We start from the raw sequence: 22,212 nt of genomic DNA on the forward strand, positions 1-22,212 counted from the left end.
CATGATGACTCCTTGCTGTCCACCTGGCCGTGCTGCTGCTCCAGTTTCAACTGACCTGAGCCCTAGGACCATGCCCCAGGACTACCTGACATGATGACTCCTTGCTGTCCCCAGTCCACCTGACCGTGCTGCTGCTCCAGTTTCAACTGTTCTGCCTTATTATTATTCGACCATGCTGGTCATTTATGAACATTTGAACATCTTGGCCATGTTCTGTTATAATCTCCACCCGGCACAGCCAGAAGAGGACTGGCCACCCCACATAGCCTGGTTCCTCTCTAGGTTTCTTCCTAAGTTTTGGCCTTTCTAGGGAGTTTTTCCTAGCCACCGTGCTTCTACACCTGCATTGCTTGCTGTTTGGGGTTTTAGGCTGGGTTTCTGTACAGCACTTTGAGATATCAGCTGATGTACGAAGGGCTATATAAATAAATTTGATTTGATTTAGTCTGTGTCTAAGAACAAGACATCCTGGTCCGGGACGGGGCTGGTTTTCTTTTTGTAATCCGTGATTGACTGTAGAACCTGCCACATACCTCTTGTGTCTGAGCCGTTGAATTGAGACTACTTTGTCTCTACACTGACGCTTAGCTTGTTTGATTGCCTTGCTGAGGTTAATAGCTACACTGTTTGTATTCGATCATGTTTCCGGTCACCTTGCCCTGGTTAAAAGCAGTGGTTCGCACTTTCAGTTTCGCGCGAATGCTGCCATCAATCCACGGTTTCTGGTTTGGGAATGTTTTAATAGTTGCTGTGGGTACGAAATCGCCGATGCACTTGCTAATGAACTCGCTCACCGAATCAGCGTATTCGTCAATGTTGTTGTTTGAAGCAATGCGGAACATATCCCAATCCACATGATCGAAGCAATCTTGCAGCGTGGAATCAGATTGGTCTGACCAGTGTTGAACAGACCTGATCATGGGAGCTTCCTGTTTTAGTCTCTGTCTATAGGCAGGAAGCAACAAAATGGAGGCGTGGTCAGGGTGGGGGAGGGCCTTATGTGTGTCGCGGAAGTTAGAATAACAATGATCCAGGGTTTTACCAGCCCTGGTAGCACGATCGATATGCTGATAGAATTTAGGGAGTCTTGTTTTCAGATTAGCCTTGTTAAAATCCCCAGCTACAATGAATGCAGCCTCAAGATATGTGGTTTCCAGTTTACATAGAGTCAATCAAAGTTCGTTCAGGGCCATCGATGTGTCTGCTTGCGGGGGAATATAGCAGCTGTGATTATAATCGAAGAGAATTCTCTTGCTAGATAATGCGGTCAACATTTGATTGTGAGGAATTCTAAGTCAGGTGAACAGAAGGACTTGAGGACCTGTATGTTGTTGTGATCACACCAAGTCTCGTTAATCATAAGGCATACCCCCCCCCCCCCCCCACCCCCCCCCCCCCCCCCCCCGCCCTCCCCTCTTCTTACCAGAAAGATGCTTGTTTCTGTCGGCTCGATGCGTGAAGAAACCACCTTGCTGTACCGACTCCGATAGCGTGTCTCGAGTGAACCATGTTTCCGTGAAACAAAGAACGTTACAGTCTCTGTCTCTCTAGAATGCTACCCTTGCTCGGATTTCATCAACCTTGTTGTCAAGAGACTGGACATTGGCGAGTAGTATGCTCGGGAGTGGTGCGCAATGTGCCTGTCTCCGGAGCCTGACCAGAAGACTGCTTCGTCTGCCCCTTTTACGGCTTTGTTGTTTTGGTTTGCAGGTTGGGATCTGATCCATTGTCCTGGGTGGTGGGCGAAACCTAAGATTACCTGGGGTACCAATGTAAGAAATAACACGTAAAAAAACAAAATACTTCATAGTTTCCTAGGAACGCAACGCGTCCATCTCTGTCGGCGCCAGAAGAACAATCTAACGACACTGAAGCAGCAAACTTCGTGGAAATTAATATTTGTGTTATTCTCAAAACTTTTGGCCACGACTGTACACACTCAGACATGCGCACACACACAAACACACACTTAGAGAGACACAAACTCCCACTGGTGTGTTTGTCGCCACAGAGCATGAGAAACACCGGCTGTGTAAGAGTGCCGACTACATGAACCTGCACTTCAAGGTCAAGTGGCTGTACAACGAGTATGTGAAAGACCTGCCAAACTTCAATAGCGTTGTCCCCGACTACCCATCGTGAGTTAACCATGAGTTTTCTAAACTTAACAGAAATGTATAAAAATAGGTTCACCCTTTTTTTACCCCTTACTTCATTATTTCAGGTGGTTCTTACAGTTTGTGCTGCAGTGGCTGGATGAGAATGAGTACGTTTCCATGGAGTTCCTGCATGGAGCTCTGGAGAGAGACAAGAAAGATGGAGTGAGTAACTGGTAGTAGTTATTTAAGCAATAAGGCACAAGGGGATGTGGTATATTGCCTATATACCACGACCCAGGGCTGTTCTCAGGCACAACGCAACACGAAGTGCCTGGAAACAGCCCTTAGCCATACACTACAAACCCTGAGGTGCCTTATTGCTATTATAGACTAGTTACCAATGTAAATAGAACAGTAAAAATACATGTTTTGTCATACCCATGGTATATGGTCTGATATACCACGGCTTTCAGACAATCAGCATTCAGTGCTCGAACCACCCAGTTTATAATTCCCTATAGCGCATGGTATATTCGCATGGTAGAATTCAATGGCTCTTAGTTCAGTCTTACATGCTCTGTTTGTGCTGCTTTTGAAAGCAAAAGTGGAATTAAAAACATTTATTGGCATAGTTGATTTCGATTTTCATAATTGCAAGCTAGGACTGATGGTTTGGTTAGCTAAACTATTTTAACTGTTTAGTTACCAATGCAACTACTGTAGCTATCTAGTAAACTTTAACTACTTCAGTGGATGTTGAACTCGTTTCTACCAACAAATGAACACATTTCTAGTGGCAAATGTGTTGAATTATAAAATGGATAATCAACTCGGGGCTCTATGCGTTCTCTGGAAAATAATGCAACTCCGTGCAAGGAAGGTCAGTTCCACTCCTTCCACTGTGGAAGGTGTCATGGAACGCACCTTCCACATTGTTCATTATTTTCGATAATATGCATAGCCCCTCGTTGATTGTCCCTTACATCTTTGTCAGTTATTCACTATAAACTATATAGTTACCTTTGTCTTCATCCCCTTCTCCTCCCAGTTCCAGCAGACATCTGAGCATGCTCTTTTCTCCTGCTCGGTGGTGGACGTCTTCACCCAGCTCAACCAGAGCTTTGAGATCATCAAGAAACTGGACTGTCCTGACCCCAAGGTCATGGCTCACTACAGCCGACGATTCGCCAAGGTAACCTTATCCTCCGCATCGTACCTACCTACCTGTCAGAACTGTGTGTACTGTAGATCAATGCCTGGAGGGATAGATTGCTCTCTCATATCTCCACCCTCTGTGAGATTTATGTTAGGGAGCCTCGTCCTGGGTCATGCTTTATTTGTAGTTTTGGCTTGAAATGTTTTTCAAACAATGGGAGGCAGAGTTTGGCATTTGCTCAAACTAGTGTTGTGTTCGGGGGGGGGGGGGGGGGGGGGGGTCGAGAAATTTGAATCCATTTCAAGACCATGACTGCAATTCTGTCAAATTGTCACCATGACAAAATGTCCAGTATTTCTGTGTTCATGTTTCAGAATAACATGTAGATTCTTTAGACATTCAGAATAAATGCATGCTGAAGGAAGATAGAGCCACTCTACAAATGATTACTAACCCAAATATAGTGTGGCCTTCTACGCTTTCAGTGAAATGCTAAGGATTTATAAAATTACAACAATAATTATTATTATATTAATCTTTTCAATGATGTTCTAATTTAAGCTCTTCAGTGTTTGTTAGAAAGGAAAGGGTTAAAACTAAAGAGGAAAAAAGTTATAATCAGGATTTGTCTTTGGTGGTCTCTGGGTAGATAAATCTAGCTAGCTAAGTCAGCCATTGGGACTTTTTGAAGGCCAACGGGTCACTGTGCAATAGGGAGCAGTAATTTTCCATTAGTGAGGTCGGGCACTGATGTTTGGCGATTAGGCCTGGCTCTCAGTCAGCGTTCCAATTTATCCCAAAGGGGTAAAGGTCAGGGCTTCCACACCGATCTCAAAAAAGTATTTCTGTATGGACCTCGCTTTATGCACAGGGTATATTGTCATGCTGAAGCAGGAAAGGGCCTTCCCCAAACTGTTGCCACAAAGTTGGAAGCACAGAATCGTCTAGAATGTCTTTTTTTATTTTATATTTTACCTTTATTTTACTAGGCAAGTCGGTTAAGAACAAATTCTTATTTTCAATGACGGCCTAGGAACAGTGGGTAACTGCCTTGTTCAGGGGCAGAACGACAGATTTGTACCTTGTCAGCTCAGGGATTTGATCTTGCAACCTTTCGGTTACTAGGCCAACGCTCTAACCACTAGGCTACGCTGCCTTCCCATTGTATGCTGTAGCATTAAGTTTTCTCTTCACTGGAACTAAGGCCGAACCACGAAAAACAGCCTCAGACCATTGTTCTTCCTCCACCAAACTTTACAGTCGGCACTATACATTGGGTCAGGTAGTGTTTTCCTGGCATCCACCAAACCAAGTTTAGTCCGTTGGACTGTCAGATGGTGAAACGTGATTCATCACTCCAGAGAATGTGTTTCCACTGCTCCAGAGTCCAACGGTGGCAAGCTTTACTCCACTCCACCTGACGCTTGGCATTGCGCATGGTGATCTTAGGCTTGTGTGCGGCTGCTTGGCCATGGAATCCCATTTCATGAAGCTACCGAAACAGTTATTGTGCTGACATTGTTTCCAGAGGCAGTTTGGAACTCGGTAGGGAGTGTTGGTGCTTTAACAAAGTACTGAGTAAAGGGTCTGAATACTTACGGAAATAAGGTATTTCTGTTTTTACATGTTTTATAAACTTGCAAAAATGTCTAAACTTGCTTTTGCTTTGTCATTATGGGGTGTTGTGTGTAGATTGAAAAATAATTAATACATTTTAGAATGAGGCTGTAACATAATGTGGAAAAAGTCATGGGGTCTGAATACTTTCAAAATGCACTGTATGTTTCATGAAATTAGTGTATATATTTTGCCTGGCTGAATGGAAGCTGATATATGGAGTTTTTTACTCTGCTGGTCTCAGGAAGAAATGATGAGTACTCACTGTCCGAGGCCAAGTCAAGACTGAATAAAAATGTGTTCCACACCCAGACACTCAATATGTGGTCTTGGGACTGAGACCGGTCTCAAGTACGACAACACTGGCTCAAACCTTTGAAACATCCCCAAATCTTATTAAAGTTATTCATGACCGCCCAGAGCATTTTCTAGGCCTGAAAACAGCCAACTCTGCCCTTCAGAGAAATCCTTACCATTGCTTTTCTTATTTGAGAGTAGTGTACGCTTATTACAGATATGAGCCCCAGTAAATCACATTTCAATAAAAGTAGCCGGAGGGACTTTTGAGGGACTGAGGGACATTCGCATTTGTCTAAAAGGAATTGGATATGATATGTTCTCATTAAATCAAAATGACTAATGGGACAACATCCTTTAATATACCCTCTCTCCTTCTCCCTGGGGCTAGATCCCTGGGGCTAGCCTGGCCTGGCACAGCTTATAGAGAGACTGTGGTTCTGCATCACAAATAATACATCCAGGGAATACATTCATACTTTCAGAGGCCTTTTGGCAGTAACCTCACATACATACCCTTACTTTAACTTTACAGAATAACCACACTAGCCTCTAGCCTGTGTAAAAAGACCACTTCGCATTCACAGAAAAGGATGACGGTCATTTAGTGGTTTGATGAAATATATTTCCAAGGACATGACACCCATATTTAGTTGGACAGTTTAATGACTTGTTTTCCTCCCCACAGACTATTGCCAAAGTTCTTCTGCAGTACAGTGCCATTCTGACCAAGAGCTTCCCTTCCTACTCTGACAAAGAGAAGATTGTAAGTCTTTATATCCTGCCTTACACAACATATCATTGGTGGGGGTTTTTGCAGAGTTTTAAACGGGTCTCTGTACCTCTCTCCCCCCCCCTGTGTAGACGTGCGTACTGATGAATAATGTGCAGCAGTTGCGGATCCAGCTGGAGAAGATGTTTGAGTCCATGGGTGCCAAACGGGTAAGCAGCGACACTATGTATAGGAAGAGATAATAACAAATGGCTTTTTCCACAGATGGGTAAGATGGAGCTGGGGTGGCGGGTGGGGGTGAACAGTGTTCTTCCTCACTGTGCAACAGACCACCAGGAACCTGCTGGAGAAGTCTACAGGCTCAGTGTGTGTCTGGGCTCATGCAGCTAGTTGAGCAGACTTTGGTGTTAGCAGGTTTGGATTTAAAGGAGTGAATGATGTGCTACTCTGGCATCACACCTAGAGAAATAAAGAATCTCAATTATTTGTTATGTGTGAAGTTGTGAACATATGGTTCAATGATGTTGAAACTGCTCTTCATAGACAAGGTCATGAACATGGTATTTGTATCTGGTATCTGTACCAGTTAGCAAACAAGGAAGCAATGGTATGGAGATGGTCCACATGATTTAGAGCAGCGGTTCTCAACTGATTTTGCCTCAGGACCTAAATTGAACCAGGTTGTCTGTCGCAACCCAATATTTGCAAGGCAAATTTGATAGTAAATGTAGCAGTAATATGACAAGGGAACAGCAGTCCCACCTTTTTCATTGTCAATAAGTCAATTTTTCCCATATTCTTCATGAAGAATGTTAAGCTCACTGATTTGAGACCAGAAAATCAACCAAATCAGCTAAATAGCTCTATATTGAAAATATTGTTAAGATTGAAGATTTCATTTTAGAGATCAAGTTCATTTAAAAATGTAAGTTCATTTCAACAAACTTTTCTCAACTGTGACTCAGCAGTTGAGAATCGCTGATTTAGAGTATCGTTGATGTCATCCTGTCATGAAGAATAGAGCATTAGATAAATAGCATACTGTACTGTATAAGCCACTTCTTATTGTGTAGACTAGACTGTTACATTAACATATGCCCTTGGTGATTTATATTATTTCCCTACATCAACTTCCTAGAGGGCAAAAAGCTATGTATGGTCTGACCTTCCCTATGTTTAGCATCCCTACTTTAAGAGCACAATGTAGTTAGTTATATGTACAGTGCCAGTCAAAAGTTTGGACACACCTACTCATTCAAGGGTTTTTCTTTATTTTTATGATTTTCTACATTGTAGAATAATAGTGAAGACATCAAAACTATTAAATAAACTATGGCATTCTCTCAACCAGCTTCACCTGTAATGCTTTTACAACAGTCTTGAAGCAGTTCCCACATATGCTGAGCACTTGTTGGCTCCTTTTCCTTCACTCTGCGGTCCAACTCATCCCAAACCATGTCAATTGGGTTGAGATTGGGTGATTGTGGAGAACAGGTCATCTGATGCAGAACTCATCACTCTCCTTCTTGGTCAAATAGTCTTACACAGCCTGGAGGTGTGCTGGATCATTCTCCTGTTGAAAAACGAATTATAGTCCCACAGAATGGTGTGGTAGCCATGCTGGTTAGGTGTGCCTTGAATTCTAAATCAATCACAGACAGTGTCACCAGCAAAGCACACCATCACCCCTCCTCCTCCATGCTTCACGATGGGAGCCACACATACGGAGATCATCAGTTTACCTACTCTGCGTCTCACAAAGACACAGCGGTTGGAAGCAAAAATCTCAAATTTGGACTCATCAGACCAAAGGACAGATTTCCACCTGTCTAATGTCCATTGCTTGTGTTTTTTGGCCCAAGCAAGTCTCTTCTTCTTATTGGTGTCCTTTAGTAGTGGTTGCTTTGCAGCAAATCGACCATGAAGGCCTGATTCACGCAGTCTCCTCTGAACAGTTGATGTTGATATGTGTCTGTTATTTGAACTCTGTGATGCATTTATTTGGGCTGCAATATCTAAGGCTGGTAACTCTAATGAACTTATCCTCTGCAGCAGAGTTAACTCTGGGTCTTCCTTTCCTGTGGCGGTCCTCATCATAGCGCTTGATGGTTTTTGAGATTTCCCACATTGACTGAAAGTAATGATGGCCTGTCGTTTTTCTTTGCTTATTTGAGCTGTTCTTGCCATAATATGGACGTGGTCTTTTACCAAATAGGGCTATCTTCTGTATACCATCCCTACCTTGTCACATCGCAACTGACTCGCTCAAACGCATTAGGAAGGAAAGAAATTCCACAAATGTAACTTTTAGCAAGGCACACCTGTTAATTGAAATGCATTCCAGGTGACTACCTCATGAAGCTGGATGAGAGAATGCCAAGAATGTGCAAAGCTGTCATCAAGGCAAAGGGTGGCTACTTTGAAGAATCTCAAATATAAAGTATATTTTGATTTGTTTAACACTTTTTTTTGGTAACTACATGATTCTAAATGTGTTATTTCATAGTTTTGATGTCTTCACTATTATTCTACAATGTAGAACATATTGAAAGTAAAGAAAAGCCCTTGAATGAGTAGGTGTGTCAATTTTTTGGGACTGTACGGTATGTTAGGTATGAAGAGGACCGGCTTCATTCTGAATTATTGTCCCATTCTTACTGAGTTGTAACTGAGTTATTTGATGTTGAGTAAAGTAGTTTGGTTTAGTAATCCCTTAGTTTTTGGTTTACACACCCATGATTGAATTGTAGCACAAAAGTTTGATAACTTGAGTGTAAATAGATATTTCCTTCACTGCTAAATATTGACAAGCAGGAGGATAATAAGGAAGATAAGGTGGTTGTGCATTCCCTTTTGATTGGGGGCAGTTTGATAGTTACCAAAGTGGTGTTGTAGATAGAGTATGTAACTCACCTTCCACATGACCAGCAGGTCGTAACTGATTATGTGGATAGAAAGACTCTGGTTGGTTTATGTTATCATTAGAAGACTGCACATGGAGTCCGTGGAATATAGTTAACCCCACAGAGATCCTATTAAATGACTCTAATTCCTAATTGTATGGTTCACCCTCTATAGAGCCTTTAGGAATCCCCATCGTGAAACCATAGAAGAAGAAAATGTGGGTTAGTGTGTGTCTTTCTCCCTGCGTTGTGTAGTTGAGGGGTAGCTATGCTGCTCACAAAAATGACACTGGTTCATTGGTCAAAAGATTTACTTTGTCTTCAGGTATTTGCCATATATTGCTAGCAGTGTGGGTTGTTTTTACTCAATGCTATCTCTTCATAAGAGATGGCAGTACATGTTGCCGTATATTTTCTTCCCTACCGCTCTCGGATAGCCTGAAAAGAAAGAGGAGGTAAAGGTGAGTGTAGTGAGGATGTGACATCCTCAGTGAGTGGCGATCCACACTAACACACTCGTGCATCACAGTCACTAACATTCACTTACTCAGCAGTATACACACGCACATGATGCTCATGAAAAACATACTCTGTCTCTACCTATAGCCCCTGTAAGCCTTCCTTGTATCCACTGGTGCAGAACTCATTAAGTAGTCTCCCCCACAGCTGTCCTATACTGTACCCTGGTCTACACCCTAGACATGTAGTCTAGTCCCTGGCAGTCCATTTATCAGCTGGCTTATTGGAGTATTAGCTTAATGGGCCACATGTTGTCATCTGTCTGGCTGGGGTTGCTTTAGGCCTCTGTGAGATGGTTTCTGTCAGACCAATGCTGTGGTTGTAGATCTGGGACACGTGACACCTGGTGGCTCCTCTAATAGTGTATACTTCTGAGTCAATATCATGAATCTGCTGTCATGATAAAACTTCATTTTCTTTAATCATATTTCTTTGAAGGTGGTGATTTTATTACATGCAAAAAGGTGGATTATTCTGCAGGAGTGTGTGTCTAATAAAACAGAGTGACTGTAATTAAATAGAAAAGAAGTAGCAGTGACGTGTTGTGCATTGCAATTATAGGGAATCTCACTACTTCAGTCAAACATGTCCTATTTTCACTTTCTATGAAAATGTTTGATGCCTTTTCTTGCAGTGCTTGTTAATTTACTGGCGAAAATAACTTTTCCTCCATTGATGATGGATTATCATGTGCTCTACTTTGGCTTGCAATATGCACACTTTACAGTATGTGTGTTCTCTGGTTTGTGAGAATCATGCTGATATAACATGTTACATGGTAAAGTAAAACGTGCCGTACTCATACTTATCAGACTGTCTTCTCTGCGTCTGTCTGCCTTAATGTCTATCTTTATGCCTTTCTCTTTCTGCCTGTCTGTCCATCTGCAGCTGGACACAGACGCTAGTGACCTCCTGAACGAGCTTCAGGTCAAGCTGAACAATGTGCTGGATGAGCTGAGTACCACATTTGGAAACAGGTACACACACCCACACACACACAACGCAGTCCCAAGATTCAAACATGTACACTCTCCCCATACTCTACAACTCACTCATTCCTAATGTTTGTACTGTAGTCTCTTGCACACAGACTCTGTAGTAAATTCTTTGCTCTGACCCATAACCTCTGTGGCTCCTTTCTCTCCTATAGTTTCCAGGTCCATATTGATGACTGTATGAGACAGATGGCCTCTCTGCTCTATCAGATCAAGGGCCCAGTCAACGCCAACAGCCACAACGTGGTGGAGGCCGACTCCGACAACATGCTGCGGCCACTCATGGACTTCTTGGATTCAAAGTGAGTGGATCCCTTGATTCTCTCCTGCTTTGCTATGGTCACTGTTTTGGTGGCGTACATTTTAGGGCCTTCTCTATGAAGTCAAAGGTGTTATTGTCAGTATGTTGTGCCATGTTGCATGGCACAACATACATTGAGTGTGTGTATGTATGCAGGTTGACGCTGTTTGCCTCGGCGTGTGAGAAGACGGTTCTGAAGCGGGTTCTGAAGGAGCTGTGGAGGATTGTGATGAGCAGCTTGGAGAAGACCATTGTCCTTCCGCAAGGAAATGGCACCTTTGTAAGACCTAACACCCTCAACATTCACCTTTTAAAATGTGGCCTTTTTCTCATGGCTCTCTACTCCAAACACTCTCCTAATGTTATGCATGTTCTTTTCCTCCCCATTTGGAAAAAAAAACACATTTTACGTGGAGGTTAAATATTTATGTCAAATACATGTAGATACATTTGCACCTTTGCTAAAATGCATGTAATGCCTTAAAATGTACTCCAGAGATGCATGTGCAGTATCAGTCAGACGTTTGGACACACCTACTCATTCAAGGGTTTTTCTTTATTTTTTACTATTTTCTAATAGTGAATACTTATACTTATTATGACAGCTTTGTACACTCTTGGCATTCTCTTAACCAGCTTCACCTGGAATGCTTTTCCAACAGTCTTGAAGCAGTTTCCACATATGCTGAGCACTTGTTGGCTTCTTTTCCTTCAATCTGCGGTCCAATTCATCCCAAACCATCTCAGTTGGGTTGAGGTCGGGTGATTGTGGAGGCCAGGTCATCTGATGCAGCACTCCATCACTCTCCTTCTTGGTCAAATAGCCCTTACACAGCCTGGAGGTGTGTTGGGTCATTCTTGTTAAAAAACAAATGATAGTCCCACTAAACACAAACCAGAAGGGATGGCATATCGTTGTGGTAGCCATGCTGGTTAAGTGTGCCTGGAATTCTAAATAAATCACAGACCATGTCACCAGAAAAGCACCCCCACACCTCCTCCTTCATGCTTCACGGTGGGAATCACACGTGCGGAGATCATCCGTTCACCTACTCTGCGTCTCACAAAGACACAGCGGTTGGAACCAAATATCTCAAATTTGGACTCATCAGACCAAAGGACAGATTTCCACTGGTCTCATGTCCATTGCTTGTGTTTCTTGGCCCAAGCAAGTCTCTTATTATTATTGGTGTCCTTTAGTAGTGGTTTCTTTTCAGAAAATCGATCATGAAGACCTGATTCACGCAGTCTCCTCCGAACAGTTGATGTTGAGATGTCTGTTACTTGAACTCTGTGATGCATTTATTTGGGCTGCAATATCTGAGGCTAGTAACTCTAATGAACTCTAATGAAATCCTCTGCCGCAGAGTTAACTCTGGGTCTTCCTTTCCTGTGGCAGTCCTCATGAGAGCCAGTTTCATCATAGCACTTGATGGTTTTTGCGACTGCACTTGAATAAACTTTCAAAGTTCTTGACATTTTGTGGATTGATAGACCTTCATGTCTTAAAGTAATGATGGACTATCGTTTCTCTGCTTATTTGAGCTGTTCTTACAATAATATGTACTTGGTCTTTTACCAAATAGGGCTATCTTCTGTATACCACCCCTACCTTGTCACAACACAACTGATTGATTGGCTCAAATACATTAAGAAGGAAATAAATTCCACAAATGTAACTTTTAACAAGGCACACCTGTTAATTGAAATGTATTCCAGGTGATGCATTCCTCATGAAGCTGGTTAAGAGAATGCCAAGAGTGTGCAAAGCTGTCATCAAGGCAAAAGGTGGCTACTTTGAAGAATCTCAAATGTGAAATATGATTCCATGTGTTATTTCATAGTTTTGATGTCTACACTATTATTCTACAATGTAAAATAGTAAAATTAAGAAAAACCCTGGAAAGGGTAGGTGTGTCCAAACGTCTGACTGGTACTGTGCATACATTTGCGTATTTGCTCAAATGAATGTAATGCCTGACAATATTCCAGAAATGCTTGGGTATGACATCTAGTCTTCAGGGTGGCCAAAGTGCTTCCAAATTCATCTTCTAATATTACTCTTTACGTATTGGTTAATGGAGATACTTTTTTTGGCCACAAAGCCAAAACTGGCAGTGATATCATTTTAATTGTTCGTTCTGTCATAAAGAGCACATGTTCAACTTTGTAATAAAATAAAATCCCATCTATTTTTTTTTTACTATATTTGTGGTTCATGTACAGGAACCAAAGTCAACGGAAATTTCAGAGCGCCACTCGTAGTACTCGATAAAACTCAAACTTTCATTAAAACACACATGCAAGGTACTCAATTAAAGCTACACTCGTTGTGAATCTAGCCAACATGTCAGATTTGTAAAATGCTTTTCGGCGAAAGCATGAGAAGCTATTATCTGATAGCATGCACCCCCCAAAATACCTGAACGAGACCTAAACAAAAGATTTTGCGGTAGCCGGCGCTACACAAAACGCAGAAATAAAATATAAAACATTCATTACCTTTGACGAGCTTCTTTGTTGGCACTCCTATATGTCCCATAAACATCACAATTGGGTCTTTTTCCCGATGAAATCCGTCAAAGTATGCCCAAAATGTCCATTTATGAAGGCCGTCTGATCCAAGGAAAATTCAACTTTACAAGACGCAACGTCACTTTTTAAAATTAAAAAAGTTGCCTATAAACTTTTACAAATCACTTCAAACTACTTTTGTAAACCAACTTTAGGTATTAATAAACGTTAATAATCGATCAAATTGATCACGGGGCGATCTGTATTTGATAGCAGCAAGTCTTGAAATCATCGTCCATTTTTTTCACTTTCATAATTTCCTGGGTGCACCCCAAGACAGGAAGTGCCTATACGTCATCCCACCAAGGATAAACTTGCAATGAAATGCCAGTATTGGCGACATCGTGTGGAAGCTGTAGGCATTGTAAACGGAACCTCATCTATTTTCTATCGCCTTAGACAATTCAAAGACTGGCGGATGAATTTTTTTTTTTGTGTTTTTGGTGAACAGTTTTCCCTGGGATTTTTACTCCTGAACACGTTCTGTTATAGCCACAGACATGATTTAACCCGTTTTAGAAACTTCAGAGTGTTTTCTATACACACATACTTATCATATGCATATACTATATTCCTGGCATGAGTAGCAGAACGTTGAAATGTTGCGCGATTTTTAACAAAAAGTTGCAAAAAGCTGCGAGAATTCGCATCATCCGTAACAGGTTAAGGGACTTTTATCGATTGAACAAAAAAAACTATACATCGTACAATGCTCCACAATGTGTCAAAGTGTAGGTCTAGGTCCTCCAATGAGAGGCATTATATTCTACAATGTTTTGGTTCCAATAGTTTTCTCACCGTTAGTTTTTCCCATTGGTATTGATGAAACACTTAAAATAAGTGCTGTGTTTCAAGTAGACTTACCTTGGCATGACATTTTGAAAACCATGTAAGTCTCTTTCGGACAAGGTGACTTTTATCAATATATTTGTCTCTATTCACTCTCAGATTCGAAAATTCTTAATTCATTTATACCCCCAAGCCATAAGACTCCTGAACATGTAATCAAATGGCTACCCGGACTATTTGCATTGTGTACCCCCCTAACCCCTCTTTTACGCTGCTGCTACTCTGTTTATCATATATGCATAGTCACTTTAACTATACATTCATGTACATACTACCTCAATGAACCCGACCAACCAGTGCACATTGGCTAACCAGGCTATCTGTCTTGTGTCCCACCACCCGCCAACCCCTCTTTTATGCTACTGCTACTCTCTGTTAATCGTATATGCATATTCACTTTAACATTATCGACATGTACATACTACCTCAATCAGCCTGACTAACTGGTGCCTGTATATAGCCTTGCAACTGTATATTGCCTCGCTACTTTTATAGCCTCGCTACTGTATATTGCCTCGCTACTGTTATTTTTTTCACTGTCGTTTTACTGTTGTTTTATTTCTTTACTTACCTATTGTTCACCTAATACCTTTTTTTAAAATTGCACTGTTGGTTAGAGCCTGTAAGTAAGCATTTCACTGTAAGGTATTCAGCGCACGTGACGACAACTTTGATTTAATTTAATTAGCATCAAAACTACAAAACTACAAATCCCTGCAAGCTTCTACACGTCATCTCTAGCTGACACCTTTGCTGAAAAGGTATTGTCCATTTTAAACTTGCACCAGAAAGTTCACAGAATTACTACATTTAGCTAACATTCAATAATTAATCCAGAGATTCTTACCTTTGCCTCAATTTGTCAGTCTCGTCCAGATCATCATGGCATTTGTAGTTATTTATGATAGCCACGTTAGCAGATCATTAGCATTTCGTTTTTGGGGGGCTAAATACAGGCGAATATGTTGATAAAAGTTACCTTGTCCTAGAGCAGATATTTTCGAACACATGTTTAAATAGTCCATTTCTATTTTCCAACTGGGCTATATGTTTGGGTGAGGAAAAAAAGAGAGTCTATATACATTGTGTGCAAAAGGCATGAGGAGGTAGGCGAATAATTACAATTTTGCAGATTAACACTGGAGTGATAAATGATCAGATGGTCATGTACAGGTAGAGATATTGGTGTGCAAAAGAGCAGAAAAGTAAATAAATATAAACAGTATGGGGATGAGGTAGGTAAAATTAGGTGGGCTATTTACCGATAGACTATGTACAGCTGCAGCGATCGGTTAGCTGCTCAGATAGCAGATGTTTAAAGTTGGTGAGGGAGATAAAAGTCTCCAACTTCAGCGATTTTTGCAATTCATTCCAGTCACAGGCAGCAGAGAACTGGAATGAAAGGCGGCCAAATGAGGTGTTGGCTTTAGGGATGATCAGTGAGATACACCTGCTGGAGCGCGTGCTACTTGGGTGTTGCCATCGTGACCAGTGAACTGAGATAAGGCGGAGCTTTACCTAGCATGGACTTGTAGATGACCTGGAGCCAGTGGGCATTTTGAAAAAGAAGCCAGGGTAGTTTTTTGAGCGAGAATTAAGACAACTTTCAAGTAGTAAGACATGTATAAAAGCAAGAGATACCATTAATAAGAAGGGTCTAGAAGTGTCTTATATGGTGAGCTACCGAGTGGCTAGGACAGGCAAGCCCCATACTATTGTGGAGGACTTAATTATTCCTGCTGCCGTGGATATGGCTGGGACAATGCTGGAGGAAAAGGCCAAAATAACTACAGACAATGGCTTCATCAAACAGCACTGTTTCATAACGCATCAGTGACATGGCAAAAGATGTTTTGAAACAATTACTTCTTTGCGTACAAGCCAGTGAATTATGTGTGTTACAGCTGGATGAGTCAACAGACGTGGCGGGCCTGGCACAGCTCCTGGTAAATGTCTGTTATGTTTATGGGGGGTCAATTAACCTGTCTGGGAACGGGGTTCAGCTAGAAATCTCATAAATCAAATCTCAAACATACAAGTATTAGGCACCATTTTAAAGATACAATTCTCATTAATCCAGCCACAGTGTCTTATTTAAAAAATGCTTAACAGCGAAAGCTCCACAAACAATTATGTTAGGTCACCACCAAGTCACAGAAAAACCCAGCCATTTTTTCAGCCAAAGAGAGGAATCACAAAAAGCACAAATAGAGAAATTTAATCAATAACCTTTGATGATCTTCATCAGGACACTCATAGGAATTCATGTTACACAATACATGTATGTTTTGATCGATAAAGTGCATATTCATATCCAAAAATCAAATTTTACATTGGCACGTTACGTTCAGTAATGTTTTGCTTCCAAAACATGCGGTGATTTTGCAGAGAGCCACATCACTTGAAAATTCAAGTGTTATGCATGGAACTTTAGATAATCTTCTCCTTTACCTCTGTATCAGATTTCCAAAAAACTTCACGGAAAAAGCATACCATGCAATAATCTGAGTACGGAGCTCAGAGCCCAAACCAGCCAAAATAAATATCCGCCATGTTGCGCAGTCAATATTAGTCAGAAATAGCATTTTAAATATTCACTTACCTTTGATGATCTTCATCAGAATGCACTCCCAGGAATCCCAGTTCCACAATAAATGTTTGATTTGTTCGATAAAGTTCATCATTTATGTCCATATACCTCCTTTTGTTAGGGCGTTTGGTAAACAAATTGAAACGCGCGTGCAACTTCCAGCGGAATGGTCGGACGAAAATTCCAAAAAGTTATATTACTGTTTTTTTTACTATCATAAATGTTCAATAATGTTCCAAATTGAGAATTCCATTGTCTGTAGAAAAGCAATGGAACGAGAGCTACCTCTCGTGAATGCGCGTGACTGAGCTCGTGACTACTGGCAGACCTCTGACTCATTCCCCTCTCATTCAGCCCCCCTTCATAGTAGAAGCATCAAACAAGTTTCTAAAGACGGTTGACATCTAGTGGAAGACTTAGGAAGTGCAACATAACCAATATCCCACTGTAACTTTAATAGGGGCTGAGTTTAAAAACTACAAATCTCAGATTTCCCACTTCCTGTTTGGATTTTTTCTCAGGTTGTTGCCTGCCATGTGAGTTGTGTTATACTCACAGACATCATTCAAACAGTTTTAGAAACTTCAGAGTGTTTACTATCCAATACTAATAATAATATGCATATATTAAGTACTGGAAAGCTTTGTGACATCAAATGGACTTTGGTGGTCAATATGTGTTGGTGTCTGTACTGATGGCGCAAAAGCCATGACGGAGACATAGTGGAGTGGTAACACGCGTGCAAGCAGTTGCTCCCGACGCCACTTGGGTACACTGCAGCATCCACCGAGAGGCTCTTGCTGCCAAGGGAATGCCTGACAGCTTGAAAGATGTTTTGGACACTACAGTGAAAACTATTAACTTTGTTTAAGGAAGGCCCCTGAACTCTCGTGTATAATCTGCACTATGCAATGATGGCAGCCACCATGTAACGCTTTTACAAAATACAGAAATGCGCTGGTTATCAGGGAGCAAAGTATTGACATGTTTTTTTAAATTGAGAGACGTGCTTAAAGTTTTCGTTACAGACCTTCATTTTCACTTGTCTGTCCGCTTGCATGATGAGTTTCTCACACGGCCTGTCTGGGTGAAGTTTTTTCTCGTCTGAATGGTCTGAATCTAGGATTACAGGGACTCTGCGACTATATTCAATGTGCGGGTCAAAATTGAGGCTATGACTAAGCAGTTGGAGCTCTTCTCTTTCTGCATTAACAAGGACAACAAACAGATCTTTCCATCATTGTATGATTTTTTTAGTTTGAAAATGAGCTAAAGCTTACGGACAATGTCAAATGTGGTATAGCAAAGCACCTGAGTGAGTTGGGTGAGCAATTACACAGGTACTTTCCTGAAATGGATGACACAAACTACTGGATTCGTTATCCCTTTCATGCCCTGCCTCCAGTCCAGTTACTGATATCTGAACAAGAGAGCCTCATCGAAATTGCCGCAAGCGCTTCTGTTAAAATTGAATTTAAATCAGAAGCCACTGCCAGATATCTGGATTGGCTGCTCTCAGCCTTGGCAAATCTAACTTTTAAGACCCTGATGCCCTTTGCAACCACATACCTATGTGAGAGTTGATTCTCGGGCACTAAATACAGGCTCAGAATGTGTGCGGAAAATAATTTAAGACTGAGACTCACTCCAATACAACCCAAGATGGCAGAGTTACAGTTGAAGTCGGAAGTTTACATACACCTTAGCCAAATACATTTAAACTCAGTTTTCACAATTCCTGACATTTAATCCTAGTAAAAATTCCCTGTCTTAGGTCAGTTAGGATCACCACTTTATTTTAAGAAGGTGAAATGTCAGAATAATAGTAGAGAATGATTTATTTCAGCATTTCTTTCTTTCATCACATTCCCAATGGGTCAGAAGTTTACGTAAACTCAATTAGTATTTGGTAGCATTGCCTTTAAATTGTTTAACTTGGGTCAAACGTTTCGGGTAGCCTTTCACAAGCTTCCAACAATAAATTGGGTGAATTTTGGCCCATTCCTCCTGACAGAGCAGGTGTAACTGAGTCAGGTTTGTAGACCTTGCTCGCACACGCTTTTTCAGTTCTGCCCACAAAATTTCAATAGGATTGAGGTCAGGGCTTTGTGATGGCCACTCCAATTCCTTGAGTTTGTTGTCCTTAATCCATTTTGCCACAACTTTGGAGGTATGCTTGGGGCCATTGTCCATTTGGAAGACCCATTTGTGACCAAGCTTTAACTTCCTGACTGATGTCTTGAGATTTTGCTTCAATATATCCACATTTTCTTTCATGATGATGCCATCTATTTTGTGAAGTGCACCAGTCCCTCCTGCAGAAAAGCACCCCCACAACATGATGCTGCCACCCACGTGCTTCACGGTTGGGATGGTGTTCTTCTTTCCTCCAAAAATAACGATGGTCAATATGGCCAAACAGTTCTTTTTTTGTTTCATCAGACCAGAGGACATTTCTCCAAAAAGAACAATCTTTGTCCCCATGTGCAGTTGCAAACTGTAATCTGGCTTTTTTATGGCAGTTTTGGAGCAGTGGCTTCTTCCTTGCTGAGCGGCCTTTCAGGATATGTTGATATAGGACTCATTTTACTGTGGATATAGATACTTTTGTACCTGTTTCCTCCAGCATCTTCACAAGGTCATTTGCTGCTGTTCTGTGATTTATTTGCACTTTTCACACCAAAGTACGTTCATCTCTAGGAGACAGAACGCGTCTCCTTCCTGAGTGGTATGACTGCTGTGTGGTCCAATGGTGTTTATACTTGTGTACTATTGTTTGTACAGATGAACATGGTACCTTCAGGTGTTTGGAAATTTCTCCCAAGGATGAACCAGACTTGTGGAGGTCTCCAATTCTTTAACCTGAAGTCTTGGCTGATTTCTTTTGATTTTTCCCATATCGTCAAGCAAAGAGGCACTAAGTTTGAATGTAGGCCTTGAAATAAATCCACAGGTACACCTCCAATTGACTCAAATGATGTCAATTAGCCCATCAAAAGCTTCTAAAGCCATGACATCATTTTCTGGAATTTTCCAAGCTGTTTAAAGGCACAGTCAACTTAGTGTATGTAAACTTCTGACCCACTGGAATTGTGATACAGTGAATTATAAGTGAAATAATCTGTCTGTAAACAATTGTTGGAAAAATTACCTGTCATGCACAAAGTAGATGTCCTAACAGACTTGCCAAAACTATAGTTTGTTAACAAGATATGTGTGGAGTGGTTGAAAAATGAGTTTAAATGACTCCAACCTCAGTGTATGTAAACTTCCGACTTCAACTATATGTGCATCCTTTCAAGCACACCCTTCTCAGTAACCTGTGGTGAGTTATTCACAATTTTCGATAACCTAATAAGGTTTTATATGTAAGATGGTTAAATAAAGAGCAAAATGATTTATTATTATAATATTATTATTTGTGCCCTGATCCTATAGGAGTTATTTGTCACTTCCCATGAGCTGGGTTGTGACAAAACTCACACTCATTCTTATGTTTAATAAATGTATTGTATAGTGTGTGTGTGTGGGTGGGTGGGGGGGTACAATGATTGGTGGCTTACAATGAAACAACATTTGAGAGTGCGATGACCCTGGCGCCAGAGGAGGTACGCAGCTGGAGGTTGAATGTTTGAAGGGGTACGGGACTATAAAAAGTTTGGGAACCACTGTCCTAGAGATTTACGTGGTTCTCAAAGTGTCACACCAGGGTAAGCCTACATGAAACACATCTCTTATTTCAAGTGTTTTTTCACCTGGGTTCACCTGGTCAGTCTGTCATGGAAAGAGCAGTTGTTTATAATGTTTTCTGCGCTCATTGTGATAGACATTTGAAATACATTCCTTGATATATGTTGGAATGCATTTCAATTGCATTAAATATATATTATTATTATTATTATTATATTTTTTATTTGGCCTTTTCTACCTATTTCACATGTATCCTAAAAGAAAAATTCTACAAATACATAAAAAAGATATCTATTTTTTTGTGTGGGTCAGGGGGCTCAGATCCTGTCTGCAGCCAAGGAACTGGGACAGCTCTCCAAGCTCAAGGATCACATGGCAGGAGAGGCCAAAAGCCTGACACCTAAACAGTGTGCTGTCATCGATATAGCACTGGACACGATCAAGGTTTGTGTTATGTTTAAGTTCATAGTGACACCTGTGATAAAGTTACTACTTACAGTAGTTGCTGAAGATGACTTGGTTGCTGAGCATTTAATTACCGTCCTCATTCATTGCGTAGGAGGAAAACAATCCTTCAGTCTCCCTCTCTTTTCCCATCTTTTCCCTTTCTTCTGCAGCAATACTTCCATGCTGGAGGAAACGGTCTGAAGAAGGCTTTCCTGGAGAAGAGTTCTGAGTTGACCTCACTACGCCACGCTCTGTCCCTCTACACACAGACCACAGACGCACTCATCAAGACCTTTGTCACAACACAACACGCACAAGGTAAGACGCGCGCACACACAATAGCATCAGTCTGCGTTCCATTGTTTCTAAATAAATACTGTACACAACACAGTCCTGAAATAACTTTTGTTTCTCCCCTGCCTTGCCACCAGGGGTCACCAGGGGTCTTGAGTACTGTTATAGTCCAGTAAAGAGCTTGAAGTTGATCTATCAGCTAAATATTGTGTGTCTCTATTACTTACCTATTAACTAACTTTATCTGGCTGTGTGACTGTTCTGTGAGTTGAAGTCTAACATGACTCTGCTGCCATTTTACGTGTTTTTTTTGCTGTTTGTCTTCTCTCTTGTTATCTCCTCTGCTGCCTCCTCACCAGTGCACAATGGGAAGGGTATTAGGTTAACTCCCAATGAAAAAATACAACCCTCCAGGGGTAGGTTGTGCCAACAATGGATAGCATGTGCCAACAACCCCTCCCCCCTTTACTCTGTGACTGTACATAAACCCCTTCCCATCTGCCCCTGCCCCTGTGGGTGAGTTTGCCCTAAACATCAACCCTGACTGCTCCTCCTCCTGGTTGTATGACACTACCCATGCCCTCTCCTCCTCCTCCTCCCTAACGGATACTACTCCTGGTATCTATAACCACTGACCACCACTGGAAGATCATGTCTTGTGTTTCTATCTGTGTGTATGCTAGGCTCAGGAGTGGAGAAGCCAGTTGGAGAGATATCCATACAGATTGATCTATTCACCCATCCTGGGACTGGGGAGCACAAAGTCACTGTCAAAGGTTCTTATAGGGATTTCTAAAGGTTTAAGGGAACATGACTATAATGAACCATTATCTCTGTCTCTCCCGGTCCCAACAAACTAACAATCTCCTTCCTCATTGTGTATCAGTGGTGGGAGCCAATGATCTGAAGTGGCAGACGTCTGGGATGTTCCGGCCCTTCGTGGAGATCACCATGATCGGACCCCACCTCAGTGACAAGAAGCGCAAGTTCCAAACCAAGTCCAAGAACAACAGCTGGGCGCCCAAGTTCAACGAGACCTTCCACTTGTGAGTGCAGAGCCAAGCAATAGTACAGCCTGTTACCTACAATAACCAATAGTAGCCCCTTGAAATAGCCAATGCTCATCGTAAAAAAGAAAACTCTCCCTC

General features: G+C 41.5%; 1 protein-coding gene across 3 annotated transcripts in view; it reads left to right on the forward strand.

Annotated features, from left to right (window-relative positions):
• The window catches only part of LOC139387818 (protein unc-13 homolog B-like), a 126,829-nt gene that overhangs the window by 101,821 nt on the left and 2,796 nt on the right, over positions 1-22,212 (forward strand). For 2 of the 3 annotated variants that reach the window (XM_071134061.1, XM_071134060.1), the window contains exons 26-37: positions 2,012-2,138; positions 2,225-2,321; positions 3,148-3,291; positions 5,858-5,935; positions 6,034-6,111; positions 10,213-10,301; positions 10,475-10,621; positions 10,777-10,900; positions 20,636-20,767; positions 20,941-21,088; positions 21,748-21,840; positions 21,951-22,110. In XM_071134061.1, the coding sequence (XP_070990162.1) occupies positions 2,012-2,138; positions 2,225-2,321; positions 3,148-3,291; positions 5,858-5,935; positions 6,034-6,111; positions 10,213-10,301; positions 10,475-10,621; positions 10,777-10,900; positions 20,636-20,767; positions 20,941-21,088; positions 21,748-21,840; positions 21,951-22,110 (1,417 nt within the window). Of the gene's footprint in view, positions 1-2,011; positions 2,139-2,224; positions 2,322-3,147; positions 3,292-5,857; positions 5,936-6,033; positions 6,112-10,212; positions 10,302-10,474; positions 10,622-10,776; positions 10,901-20,635; positions 20,768-20,940; positions 21,089-21,423; positions 21,481-21,747; positions 21,841-21,950; positions 22,111-22,212 lie in introns of all 3 variants that reach the window. The other variant, XM_071134059.1, reaches the window with a different exon arrangement.

The sequence above is a fragment of the Oncorhynchus clarkii genome, chromosome 29 (genome assembly GCF_045791955.1).
Source record: "Oncorhynchus clarkii lewisi isolate Uvic-CL-2024 chromosome 29, UVic_Ocla_1.0, whole genome shotgun sequence".
In the NCBI taxonomy this organism is placed as follows: Eukaryota; Metazoa; Chordata; class Actinopteri; order Salmoniformes; family Salmonidae; genus Oncorhynchus; species Oncorhynchus clarkii.